The 13,197-nt window shown below is 54.1% G+C and overlaps 1 protein-coding gene across 3 annotated transcripts in view; it reads left to right on the forward strand.

The window, feature by feature from the left end:
* ANO9 (anoctamin 9) overlaps positions 1–13,197 on the forward strand; it is a 20,909-nt gene continuing 7,712 nt past the window's right edge. For all 3 annotated transcript variants that reach the window (XM_077784432.2, XM_085579986.1, XM_085579985.1), the window contains exons 1-14: positions 1–3,888; positions 7,552–7,617; positions 7,812–7,928; positions 8,174–8,310; positions 8,592–8,641; positions 8,893–8,951; positions 9,161–9,243; positions 9,946–10,080; positions 10,175–10,271; positions 10,558–10,618; positions 11,499–11,581; positions 11,836–11,940; positions 12,645–12,809; positions 12,889–12,925. In XM_077784432.2, the coding sequence (XP_077640558.2) occupies positions 3,472–3,888; positions 7,552–7,617; positions 7,812–7,928; positions 8,174–8,310; positions 8,592–8,641; positions 8,893–8,951; positions 9,161–9,243; positions 9,946–10,080; positions 10,175–10,271; positions 10,558–10,618; positions 11,499–11,581; positions 11,836–11,940; positions 12,645–12,809; positions 12,889–12,925 (1,612 nt within the window). In that variant the 5' untranslated portion in view covers positions 1–3,471. The remainder of the gene's footprint in view (positions 3,889–7,551; positions 7,618–7,811; positions 7,929–8,173; positions 8,311–8,591; positions 8,642–8,892; positions 8,952–9,160; positions 9,244–9,945; positions 10,081–10,174; positions 10,272–10,557; positions 10,619–11,498; positions 11,582–11,835; positions 11,941–12,644; positions 12,810–12,888; positions 12,926–13,197) is intronic.

Consider the following 13,197-nt stretch of genomic DNA (forward strand, 5'->3'; position numbering starts at 1 on the left):
CCCGGGGAGGGCGGAGCCGGGCGGGGCGGTGGCGTCTCCCCCCGTTGCCGTGGCAACCGCGCGGCCTCCCGTGCGCATCCGCCCCCCCACCCAACCCCGCCGCGTGACCGCCAGGCGGCGCCGTGAGGAGCAGCGCGAGCCCCTGAGGGCGGGAAACGCGAGCCCCTCAGGGCGGCCGAAGAGCGATAATTGAACAAAATGTCTCCACAAAAGTGCCCTTTGCCAGGCTGCCTTGCGGCTCTCGAGCGCCCCACGTTGGGTGCCCCACCCCCGATGCCGTGGCTGTCCCGATTGCCGTGTCTTTGTGCGACGAGATGTTCAATATTTGTGAAATATTGTGCGTTTTGCTGGCGAAATAAAATATGTTTTGTTCCCACCCGGAGGGTCTGGCCAAGGGTGCTCACAGGGTGGCCCCTGTGCCCTTGGATTTGAAGAATTCGAAAATTCCTCAGCCCTTCCCAAATTACCTTGGTCAGGCTCCTCATCTGGAATGTCCCATGCCGATCCCGGACGGCAGGCAGGGAGCTCCAGCTTTCTGGAAAGATTTTGGCATGGCAGCAAGCCCCAGGAATACTGTGTGGAGGGAAGGCAAAGTCCTGTGGGAGCAGAGAAATTAAACAGGGAAGGAAATTAGAGGAAGCATTTACAGGACGGCAAATAATCAATATGACCTTTAGAGGTCCCTTCCCACCCAAAGCTATTCCATGGTTCTGTGAAATACTGAAGGGGAGCAGGGTTAGATGGGACATTGGGAAGAAATCCTTTCCTGTGGGGTGAGGCCCTGGCACAGGGTGCCCAGAGAAGCTGTGGCTGTCCCTGGATCCCTGGAAGTGTCCAAGGCCAGGCTGGATAAGGTTTGGAGCAACCTGGGATAGTGAAGGTGTCAGGGCCCATGGCAGGGGATGGCACTGGTCAGGCTTTGACGTCCCTTCCAATCCCAGCCACTCCAGGATTCTCGGATTCTGTGGAATTACGGAGCTGGCCACAGGAGGGCAGGAGCGGGCTTGGCGAGGAGCGGGCAAACCCCAGCAGGACAGAGCTCTGGGACAGATAAAGGACATTTCTGTCTGCTGCGCAATCCCCCTTCCAGCCTAAAACACTCTCCTGCACATCCCACGATGCTCTATGAGAGCTGGAGGCACCCACCTTGTTCCAAGAGATCGCAGAATACCCCGAGCTGGAAGGGATCCGTAAGGATCAGCCAGTCCAGCTCCTGCCCTGCCCAGACACAACAATCCCACTCCATGCATGCCTGAGAGCATTGCCAAACCCTCCTTGAGCTCCGGCAGCCTTGGGACTGTGACCATTTCCTGAGGAGCCTGTTCCAGTGCCCGACCACCCTCTGGGGATAGAACCTTCTCCTAATATCAAGCCTGTCCTGCTTGGAATCAGCAGCCAGTACTTTCATTACAAGCAGAGATTCACGCCAAACCACATCCTCTGCTCTAACTTATTGACTGTAGCTCCAAGGATACCCACAGATCCAAACAGACCAGGATGTGGGTGAAAACACCCCCAGCTTTGAGAGAACACAGACATCTGCTGCCATTTTAGCACCATCCTGAATCAGTGCCTTTGCACCCTCAGAAGAGGAGCTCCCTGTCCAAAAGCATTGCTGCCAGGCAGGAGGTGGACAGGCAGCCTCTATCCAGCCGCAGGGGTTTCACACACAAAACCCTTCAGCAGTCTCCTCTGGTGGGAATTACCAACTCCACATCCAGCCAGGACTAACAGCTCAGGGAATGCTCCTGGAGCTTCCATGCCAACATTCAGTGCAGGTCAAATCGCTGCCCAAAGTGGCTGGAGTCCAGTGGGTTCAGGTGTGACCAACCCAGCAGCCACAAAGCTGATCACATCCTAAGTGATTTCCTCTACTCTCAAAGGGTCTGTGTGGCTTCCTCCCCAGTTTCAGCTCTTCTGCTGCCATACTCAGTCCCAGTCACCCGAGAGCAGCAAACACAGGATGAGAGGGAAGCACTGGAAGAGGGACAGCATCAACTTGCTCACCTGCCTTGCTGCAAATACAGCTAAATCCTGCCCAAGCAAAACCAAATTTTTCCTAAACAGGAGCAGCAGCAGCAGCATGGTCTCCTCCAAGTGCCATGAAAGATCCTGCAGGGGCTGGAGATACCTTGGCCAAAGCCAACCTGCAGGCACAGACTTACCTTCCCCATTGGCTGTGACATCCATGGGCTTTAGGAGCTGCTGCCGGGTGCATGACCTCCTGGGCTGGAGGTTTCCTCTGGGCTGGAGGTCTCCTCCGGAGAGCTGAGCCATTCTCAGGAAGGAGAAGCAGGAGCATGGGAGGAGTGCCACAGCTGTTCCTCCCACAGATAACCCTATTTCCCCGGAACATGGCAGCGCTCCCATTGCAAAGGCCTTTGCCCTGCCGTCAGGTGGAAAGCACCACCTGGCAGGGCTTCACTCTCTCTGGCTAAACACACACTCTCTCCCAGAGATACAGCCTGCTCTCCACTCCCAGCCAGTGGATCACCGTTGGAAGGCTAAAGGTCTGCCCACACCTTGGTTTCACACACAGCAGGATATTGGGAAGATAACTCTGTCTTTCCCCCCGATAATCCCCAGGTCTGGTTTGCCACCTGTTCAAGGTACTTGGCAAAGCCACAGGATGATGGGGGTTTAACTGGGAGCACCACTCTGGAAATGCTGGCTGCCTTTCCTAGCAGAACACAACTGGATTACCACCCCCAGGACCTGGTTTATTTTATAACAGCCCACAGGAATGCTGTTGGAGGGTACAAGGGAATCCAGAGCAGTTATTAACCCTCCTGTTATCCCAGGAAACACTCTTCTTATTTGTAAATGAAAGCAACAACCCCTTCCCTTGAAAACAGATCCGGCTTACACATAACATTTTCACTCACTTTTTATAATAAGAGTTATTCCCTGTTCCAAGCCATGGGTCCAGATGGGAGTTGATTCAGGTGAGACCCTACCTGAACTTCTGCATCCAGCTCCAGGGTCCCCAGCACAGGAAGGACATCGACCTGTTGGAGAGAATCCAGAGGAGAGACACCAAGTTGATTAGAGGGATGGAGCAGTCCTGCCATGAGGAAAGGATGAGAGGATTGGGATTGCTCAGCCTGGGGAAGAGAAGGCTTTGGGGTAACCTGATTGACTCTTCCAGTATCTGAAGGGAGCCTGCAAGGCAGCTGGAAAGGGGCTTTGGACAAGGGCCTGGAGTGACAGGATAAGGGGGAATGGCTTCCCACTGCCAGAGGGAAGAGTTAGATGGGATATTGGGATGAAATTCTTCCTATGAGGGTGGTGAGGCCCTGGCACAGGTTGCCCAGAGAAGCCATGGAAGTGCTCAAGGCCAGGCTGACAGCACTGTTACACATGGGAAGAACACAGCACACGACTCCCACAGCTGTTTTACCAACCAGTGAGGTGTCAAGAGATTTCTAGAGCTTTCCAGAGCTTCTGTTAATAGCTCCTTGTGGCCATTTTATGGCACCTCTTGGGGATGTCACAGGGCACCACACACGGCCCTGGCACCAGAAGGGGCAGAGGAGAAAGCAGCGCCCTGGAGCTGGCAGGAGGAGCTCGGCACTGTTACCTGCACGGGGCGGTTCTGGGCTTGCCACTCCTCTGGGCGAGGGTGAAGGGCAGCTCCCTCACCTCCTCCTGATATCTGCCCACTGCTTGGCAGAGGCTGCTCCCTCCCAAGGCAGGCACAAGTGCCACACGGAAGTCACAGCACCACTCGGTTCACATGAGACCTCTGAGACCTCGGGTGAAGGAGCTGGGGAAGGAAACCACAGCGTGAGAGAGCCCAGGAGCCTCCAGCCCATCCTGCACACCAGCCCTCTCCTTAGGGATCTGCTCCGAGGGGCACCAAGGAAGGCTCTCTGCTTCACCATGCAGGTAGGAACAGAAACTGCCCTGATATTCCCAGGATGCTGCTTTTCAGCACCTCTGAGCACCTGTGGCTTGGAAACACAGGCTACACTAACCTCCAATCTCTACCACTCACCTGCTTTCAGCCTTTAACGTACAAAATTCCTACAAAGTGTATGACAGGGAAAGCAGGATGTGCTGCCAGTCCCATGCACCATCCCGAGGTGCAGTGGAGTCACACTGGCCCCACACGTTGGCCCCAGAGTTCAAAGGTGCCAGAGCACAGAGCAGAGAAGGATGGCATGGATGGAGCTTATGTAAACCTAGGAATGAGCACTGCAGTGGTGACAGCCTCAGGTGTTCCAGGAGCACCTGGAATACAGCAAGGGCAGAGGGGGAGCTGTGATCTTTTTCTTTTATAATTTGGAAGAAAAGATGTGGGTTTTTTCCCTGGGAAAAGCCAGGCAAACTCTCCAAATTCAGGGCAGGTAGTAAAGGTACAGGTCTGCCTCTCCAAGCAAAGGCTGTCCCACTTCTCAGGAAGCCACAGGCTAAGGTGGAAGTGCTCCAAGGGAAGCTGTGTAAGAAACATCCTAGAGATAAGACCAATTTGATCATCTCAGTGTGGGTGACGGGAACCACCCAACTCCACACCAATCCATGACTGAAAAGGAAAACAAGGATGCCAGATCCTATCCAGATCCTTGTCCTGAGTTACTCACATGGTGACTCTGCACACAACCCAGTGGTGCCTCTGGCCATTTCCCAGAAGGAACACTCAGGGCAGTGGGTTACCTGGCTGGGGACAAGGACCAAAGATACACCTTAGAGGCATGGAAACCCTTTTCAAACATGGAAATTCCTGCTTCTCCTTGTGCCAATCACTTTTACACCTTTGCACAGCAGCACCTCCAGATCCTGTTCCAAACACAGGACAGGAAGCAGTGAAACTGAAACTGTCCTTCCTGGGAGCAGGGATAGAGCCCAGGGTTCATACATCCACTGCAGAGCCCAGGTGGCCTTACCTGCACCTGATCTCACTGCCCTGCGAGGCCAGAGCACAGCAGCCACTGTCAGACAGCCTCCCTAATTCCCAGGAAAAAACAATTAGTTGTGAAAGCAGCAGTGATCCAAAGTCCCTGCCTGCTGGAGCTATCCCTGCCCACACATCCCTGCCTTCCCATCAAGAACTGCAGCAGCAGGACAAGGGGGATGGCTTCAAACTGCCAGGGAGCAGGATTAGATGGGATACTGAGAAGAAATCCTTCCTTGTGAGGGTGGTGGGGCCCTGGAATGGATTTCCTAGAGAAGCTGTGGCTGTCCCATCCCACGAAGTGTCCAAGGCCAGTCTGGGAAGGCTTGAAGCCACCTGGGCCAGTGGAAGGTGTCCATGCCCATGGCAGAAGGTGGAACTGGTCAGGATTTAAGGTCCCTTCCACCCAAGGCACTCTGGGATTCTGGGATTCTATACACACCCCATATGGTCCCAAAGGCAAGCTGGGCACCTGCATGGCAGCCTGAGCCCCAGCAGACACACCTTGGTAACCTTTCAGCCTCTTCTCAAAGAAGGGGATGTGCTGGCTGAGTTGTTTGGATGCCCAAGCAGGACTGTCCCTGCAGGTGTTGGAGTTGGGAGCCACCTGGGAACAGAAGGTGTGATGCCAGCAGGTCCCTTCACCTCATCTCAAGCTTTACTGGGGACAGCAGCAGCAGGAAAAACGTGCCAAGATGGCACTAGGAATACCCTAAAACATTCCCATACCCAAAGGATGGCTTCCCCTCCACATCCATCCACAAGATCACAGGTGGCACTGGCAGGGAATTGCTGCAGGATGAGGCTGGTGCACATGGAGGCTGAGAGAAACCAGCCAGGCGGGAATGAGCCAACACAACAGCAGAGTGTGCCAGGCCAGATCCATGCCAGCATCAGAGCACTGGCAGTGGGCAGATCCCTGAGAGGTTCCCACTCCCTCCCCTGTGCTCAGAGAGGGGCTCAGACTGGGATACAGGGAACTCCTGCACCCAATCCTGCCCCCCAAACTAGTTAGAGCAGATGACAGCACCAGAACTCTGCCTCTTGCTATAAACTGGGGTACTTTTTATCCAAGAGAAGTTCTGGCTCTTGTTACAACAGCACCTCGGGGGGAGAGCATCCCTCTTCTCAAGCCTTCCTGCTTCTCATTCTTGTCAATCAGTCTCCTCATGGCTCTTGTGCTTTGGCTGATCCATGTCAGTGAGCATCTGGCAGAATATTTCAGCCCTTTCCTCATCCCCAGCTTCTCTGCTCCCATGGCCTCATTCTCCAGTGAAAGCTTGGGATGCAGATCTTACATCAGGGCACAGTTGCACCACCATGGCTCTGCTGCCAAGATTACAGCCAGAGGAACTCGTCTGGCTGGCTGCTCTTTTAGGTCACAATGTCTCTGGTGACCCCAAGTGACAGTATTCCCATCCCTGGGAATTCCCATTCCCCTTCCTGCTGCTGTCCTGCGTCACCTTCCCTCAGGAACAGCAGTGTAACTGTTTGTGGGGACACACCACAAATCACACCAAAGGGTGGAAAATCCCCCACAGGGACAGCTGATGGCTTAAGCTGAAGGAGAGCACGGTTAGATGGGATACTGGGAAGAAATCCTTCCCTGTGGGGATGCTGAGGCCCTGGCACAGGGTGCACAGGGAAGCTGTGACTGCTCCATCCCTGGAAGTGTCCAAGGCCAGGCTGGAGCAACCTGGTCTACTGCAAGGTGTCCCTGGGGGGGACTGGATGGGCATGAAGAGCCTTTCCAACACAAACCATTCCATGATGCTTGCTTTGTGCTCCCCCACACCTGCATCCTGGGATGTCTGAGTCTAATCACCTGTAACCAGGAAGGTGGGAGCTGCACAGCTGTTCTCTCCAGAGCCACTCACACACAGGAGGGGAACAGGCAAAAGCCAGAGTTCAAGCAGTATTTGGATAACACTCTTAGGCACATGGACGCTTGGGGTGGTCCTATGCAGGGCCAGGAGCTGGATTCAATTATCCTTGAGAGTCCCTTCCAACTTGGGATATTCTATGATTTTATGATCAGCGGCTCATCCTCCCCACTCTGTCCCTTGGCTGCAGCCTGAAGCATCCAACATGCTTTCCAAGGACTTTTTTCACCTGTTTTAGCAGGGTTGTTCCAGCCTCCAAGTGTCCATGCTCCACTCTCTCTTTACTGGAATTTAAAAGTACCTTCCCCACCCTCCCCAAAAAGCCAACAGTGCCCCCCTGTCTGACAGGAACAACTGACAAATGGAAAAGGCTGATTAAAGGCTGTAAAATCCACTATAGCATGAAGAGAGAGGGTGAAAGGTGAACACTTCCCCAGTACCAATGTCAGGGCATCAGGTGAAAGAGCTGAGAGAGGTTTTTTCTCCTGGTCCAGATCCCTCACAGCCCCAGGGCACCCTTGGGCACAATGAGTTCTAGGGGAGGCTGCACACCCTCCCAGGGCAGCAGTCCCTGCAGCATTCCTAAACACAAACCCCTGGCTGGCTTGGCAAGACCCCAAACTGGTGATCAGGTGCATATAGGAGGAAGTTTCACACAAGCCTGCTCTTACCTTCCTCCCTGGGCAACTCTTGGAGGGTGCTGGAAGAGGAAAACACGGCATCTCCCAGGGAGCCTGCTGAAGCCTTCTCTCCACTGTTTTTTTTTTTCACCAGGATGAAATTCTGCTGACTCCCTTCAGGGAATTTCCTGCTGAGGACACGGACTCCTTTGCCTCCCCAGTAAGCTCTGCTCCTTCTGCATCTGCAGCAAGCCCAGCCCAGCTCAGAGAGAGGGAAAAGCCCCATTTCCCTTGCTCATTCCCAGCTCCCCTCTACACAGCCACAATGAGGATCCAAACCTCCAAGAGGCTGGAGCTGGGAAGGAGAGCCTCAGCTTTCCATCCCTAATAATTCCCTGCTGGTTTTGTGGGCAGAATGAAGAGAAGTGGGATTTTGTCCTGGTGAGTGACATCCACGAAATGGGCAGTGAGAAAGAGATCAAGAGGAAGAAGTTCCTGGATGAGCTGAGCAAGAAGGGCTTCACTATCAAGGTGAGGGGCTCTGGGAGGAAAAGGCAGCAGATACTTGGCTTGACTTGGGCTCCTGCATCCCAGGAAATGGGAGAGGTCTGAACCATTGAGCTATTCACCACATCAGAGAAGGAAAATAACCCACTTGCTCAACCAGCAGAGAAAGACATCAGCCCCAGGACTCACACAGCCCCCTGGCCTTCCAGCTCTGGCCCTTCCCTGCCTCTCTGGCTCTGTTTTAACAACCCTTCTCTTCCCCTCGCCAGAAAATTGAGGACACAAAGCTCTTTTATGGAGTCCGTGCCCCGCAGCACATCTTCTGGAAATACCAGTGTCTCCTGACGAACTCCAACAGCAGGCAGCAAAACTCCAGTGCCTACCATGACATCCCAGTGACCACCAGGTGGGTGCTGAGCTGATTTCCAGCCTCCACACTCACTGTTCTCCACACCAGCATCCATTTTCCAGCTCAGTTCACAGCTGCGCCCGGATTTTCACTTTCCACAGAACCATCCTTCACCTCCCACATGCAAAGCTGATGGCTTATCACTGCCCACATTTCTCCCTCCCTTGCTTCCCTGGATCTTAGTGCACACTTCTCCCTCCTCTGCCCTGTTTTCCTGAGCCACACAACACAAGTCTGTATCCCAGAGCAGCCTTTAAGCAGAGTTTCTCCTTGTTCAGGATACGGGTCGTGCACTTCATCCTGCAGAACACTGTGACGTCCGACTTAGGTAAGGAAATGGGGATCACAGGGGTGATGTTCAACCTGGATCTGCAGGAAGGATCCTGCCCAAGAATCCTGGTCATTGGCATCCCAGCTGCCTTGCCATCCTGGGGAGAACAGAAAAGGGGGGAGCTCAGACAAGTCAATTTGCTGCTGCATCCAGAGGCTGGGAGATTTGGACAGCAGGAACCAGCAGTTCCTCTGCTCTGTCTCCCCAGAATCCTAAGTCTAACCCTGTCTCTTCTGCTCTGCTCCCAGAGAAGCTGCATGACCTGATGAAGAAGAAGGTGTTTGAGGCAGCATTTCCCCTGCACAAGGTGATGCTGAGCACACAGTGCCTGGGAGGAAAATCCAGGAGAGATGGAAGAGGAGGATGGGGTGGGGGAGACCTGCGGGTGACTGGGGCTGCACCAGGAGCTCACTGGGTGAAGGGCATGGCAAAGCTCCCGGCAGCTGCTTTGGAGCTGGGCAGGGCATTAAGGGTGCCTTGGTGTTCCTGCATCCAACCAACTTCTCTGCTCTCCAGAAAGAAGAGATAAGGGAAATACTAAAGAAGAAGTGGGCTCGTTGGAGAGTTCTATTTAAGGAACAGCCAATTGAGGAGATCAGGTAATAACAGGCAACAAGAGGCAGATCTTTCTAACCTAGAGGTCTCACCTGAAACCTAGAGAGCTCAATGCCCTTTGCCAGGCTCCTGCATTGTCTTAAAAATCATTAGTTTGAACCTGGCTCTTCTCACAAGCACTGGGCTGCCTCTGCAGCATGCAAAGCTCTTAGCCTGAGGGTTATCCCTGTGGGTCCAAATTCCATCTGCTAATCCTGCAGCATGAAACAACCCCCATGTCTGTGAGGACTGTAATGAACCTGTTTGGTTTTCAGCCACATTCAGAAGGCAGGAGAGGTGGGAATGGAGCATCAGTGCTGCATAGCCAGCCTGAGGCTGAACTCGGGGCAGTAAAGGCAACATGGGGCTCCTACAACCACATGAAATCCCAGGAGAGAGCACGGCTCTTGTTTTTGCAAGCTAACTCTGTGGGCAGGGATGGGAAGGCAAAAAGAACGTGTTACTTCATAAACCTGCCAGGGGGCTCTGGTAGAGAGCGAAGATCTTAAAATAGAGGTGCACCTCTGACAGCTGGCACGGGATACAGGGCCCCCAGTCCCTCAGTCAGTAGGTAATTCCTTATCCATTACTCCAACCTACTCCGCACACCATAAAAACTGAGATACTGCCACCATGAGCATTTTCTAGTGACTCCCAAAATCTGATCTCCTTTCTGACTGCAACTCCCACCTCACCTTTCCTCCTAGGTGCTATTTTGGAGAGAAGGTGGCCTTGTACTTCGCCTGGCTGGGCTGGTACACCTACCTGCTGATTTTCGCTGCCCTGGCTGGGCTGGCAACCGTCGCAGCTGGGGCTACTGTTTTCAGTTCCAGCCAGGTGAGGTAAGGCCCTTGGGAATGCCAAATGCACATCCCATCCAGCTCTGCAGGTGGCTCTGAGGCACCCTTGTCCCCCTTGCCTTCTCCTTTCTTCCAGCAAGGAGATCTGTGATGCCAACAACACCATCATGTGCCCGCTCTGTGACCAGAATTGCTCATTCTGGGTCCTTGCTGACACCTGCACCTATGCCAAGGTAGGGAACCCTCTTTCCAGGGCAGGCTCAAGGTAAAGGATGGGCAAATGCTCCCAGCTCATGCTGCTCCCACACCACTAAAAAGAAGCCCCACCCCAGATCACCATCTCCATCACCACCATGGAATATTTTACCAGTTACAAGCCCCAGTGTCCATCACCGTCCTGTGTTTTGCCCTCCTGTAGCACCTTTGCCTGTGTCAGGGGAGACAAAAATGCCAAGACCCCGAGGTACCACAGCCCCTGCACCTCAGTGCCCCATCACACTCTTCCTTCATCTCTTGCAGGTCACTCACATGATTGATAATGAGGCCACAGTGGTGTTTGCCATTTTCATGGCCATCTGGGGTAGGTGTCCATGCCTGGGTGCCCAGCACATGTGGTTAGGAGAGGGAGCAGAAGGTGGAAAAAGGAACACCAACGTAGCTTCACCCTTTGGGATGGGTTTATATCTCCTCTGCTTCCAGAGCCTACAGCTCCCCTTCCAGATACTGCAAGAGAAAAAACCATTCTGGTGATATCCTTCAGCTCCCCAGATATTCCTTACTTAAAGCTTGTCCTACCTGAAGCTTCTGCTCAGCATAGCCTCCCCAAAGGCACCCAGCAATTTTCTAGCAGCTGCCTATAAATGGCCACAACCACAGGAAGGAGGGGCCTCCAGCCTCCTCCTCCACCTTCCCAAATTGCAGGGCCTCATGGGATTTGCTGTGGGATGATGGGATGCCATCACTGCCTTGGTTACACACTCATCTGGGTTTTCCACAGCCCGTTCCCTGACCAGCCGCCTCGGGAGCGGGCCAGGTGTCCCACTTGTGAAGCCATGGCACAGTCCTGAGTGTGTCCCTGGGCTGGGTCACACAGGGACACAATCAGGAGTGTCCATCCAGTTAACATAAGGGGTGGCTAGATTTGGGTTGGAGAGGTGTAGCCTTGACAGGGTGCAGTGCAGGACACCCATTCCACCTGAAAGTGACTTATCCCAAATTCCCTATGGACACACTAGACAAGGCCAGTGAAAGCTCACCTGCACCATTTCTGCTCCCTCACCACTGCCTGTCCAGGGCCCTTCCAGGTCACCAAGGTGCAGAGGGGACTGCCTGTCCATGGGCCAAGGGCAGTCCAGGCTGCTTTGCCATCAGGTTGGATGTGATGTCACTCTCTGGGAGACAGAGGAGTGGCATTCAGAGCCATTCCTAAGTGGCACTGCACTTTCTCCTTCCCAATCCAGCCACTGTATTCCTGGAGCTGTGGAAGAGGGAGAGAGCCAATGTGGCCACCAGCTGGGACCTGTACGGGTGGGATGAGGAAGAGGTGAGGACATCATCTTTAGTGCTTGGTGCTTCCCCTTTCAGGGCAGGAGTCACTTGGCTGTATAAAAGACATATCAGAGGGGTTCCTTGCCCAGACTGAACTCAATCAGGCTTGGGCATGCTCTTGTAGATTGAGTGCTCACCCCTGTCCTCCTCCAGCACTGCTCATCCCATATGTCCACTGACACAAGGGGCACAAAGCTCTGCTGGGGCCTTTCTTTCCCATTTTTAATGTTAATATATATATATTTTAAGGAGGAGCTAGCTCTTCAGCTGATCAATAACTCACAGCACGAACCCCGGCTGTACCAGCACTCCTACTTCCGCAGCACCATCGTCCTCATCTTGGCCCTGCTGATGGTACGTGCCAGGTGACAACGGGAATGTTTGGTTTGAGGGCACATGGACCAAAGGAGCAAAGGCACAGATTGGGTTTTTAGGGCAGTTCCATGCCCATCACAATGATCCTGGGGCTTCCTCATGCTCACCCTGTGCTGATGGCAGGGGCCACCCACCCTTTGGGGACATGGGCTGTAGGCTCTGCTCTTGCAGTGAGGATCAAGGCAGTAACACGGAGAGCAGGAAGAGGCAAATCCCAATGCACTAGTGCCTACTGTGGGTCAATGGAGACTGGTTTAGGTGGAGACATAGAATCCTGGAATCACAGAATGTTAAGGGTTGGAAGGGACCTTATCTAGTCCCAAGCCCCGTGCCATGGGCAGGGACACCTCCCACTACTCCAGGTTGTTCAAGACCTTGTCCCACCTGGCCTTGAACACTGCCAGTGTTGGGGCATTCGCAACATCCCTGGGGAGCCTGTTCCAGTATCTCCCCACCTTCACAGGAAGAATTATTCCTAGTATCCAGCCTAAATTTCCCCTCTTTCAGTTTGTACCTGTTACTCCCTGTCCCATCACTACACTCACCTCACAAACTTGTCGGCCTCCACTGAGAGGTGCTGGTTTTCCTTTGAGGCCACCTCCAAGGCCCTCCTGAGGGGACCGTCAGGAGCAATGGGGCACGTGCCCTCGGTGGCTTCTGACCCCTCGTCTCCCTGTCCACAGATCATGGTGCTGATCGGCATTGCCCACGCACTCGTCATCTACCGGGCGGTGGCCATGGCTCTGTTCACGCAGAGCGAAGTGAGCCTGCTGAGCAAGCACGCCGACATCATCGCCGTGATGACGGGGGCCGTGCTGCACTACATCACCATCGTCATCATGACCAAGGTGAGGAGCCACACGGTGTGCCTGGCAGGATTTCTCCATGGCCAACCGCCCCCTCTCATCGTATCCCTCTGTCCTGCAGGTCAACTGGCACGTGGCCCTCTTCCTCTGTGACCTGGGTAAGGGAAATGGGCTGTGTCCCACCTGCAGCACCCGTTTGTCTCTGGGCACAGCCAGCCTGCCATCCCCTTCCCTCCCTCCACCAGCACAAGGCAGTTCCCAAGCAGCTCCAGACAGGGAGGCCAGAAGCACCCTGGCACACACTCACCTGTGGCCCACAGCCAGCTTTGCAGGGACAGTCACCCTACATGGCTGAGACCTGGCACGAGCAGGAAGCCCCCTCAGCTCTAGGACAGTCACAACATGGATTTCCTCTCAGCTCTAAGGCCTC

This window comes from Lonchura striata, chromosome 5, assembly GCF_050655825.1.
Source record: "Lonchura striata isolate lonStrDom1 chromosome 5, ASM5065582v1, whole genome shotgun sequence".
Taxonomy (NCBI): Eukaryota; Metazoa; Chordata; class Aves; order Passeriformes; family Estrildidae; genus Lonchura; species Lonchura striata.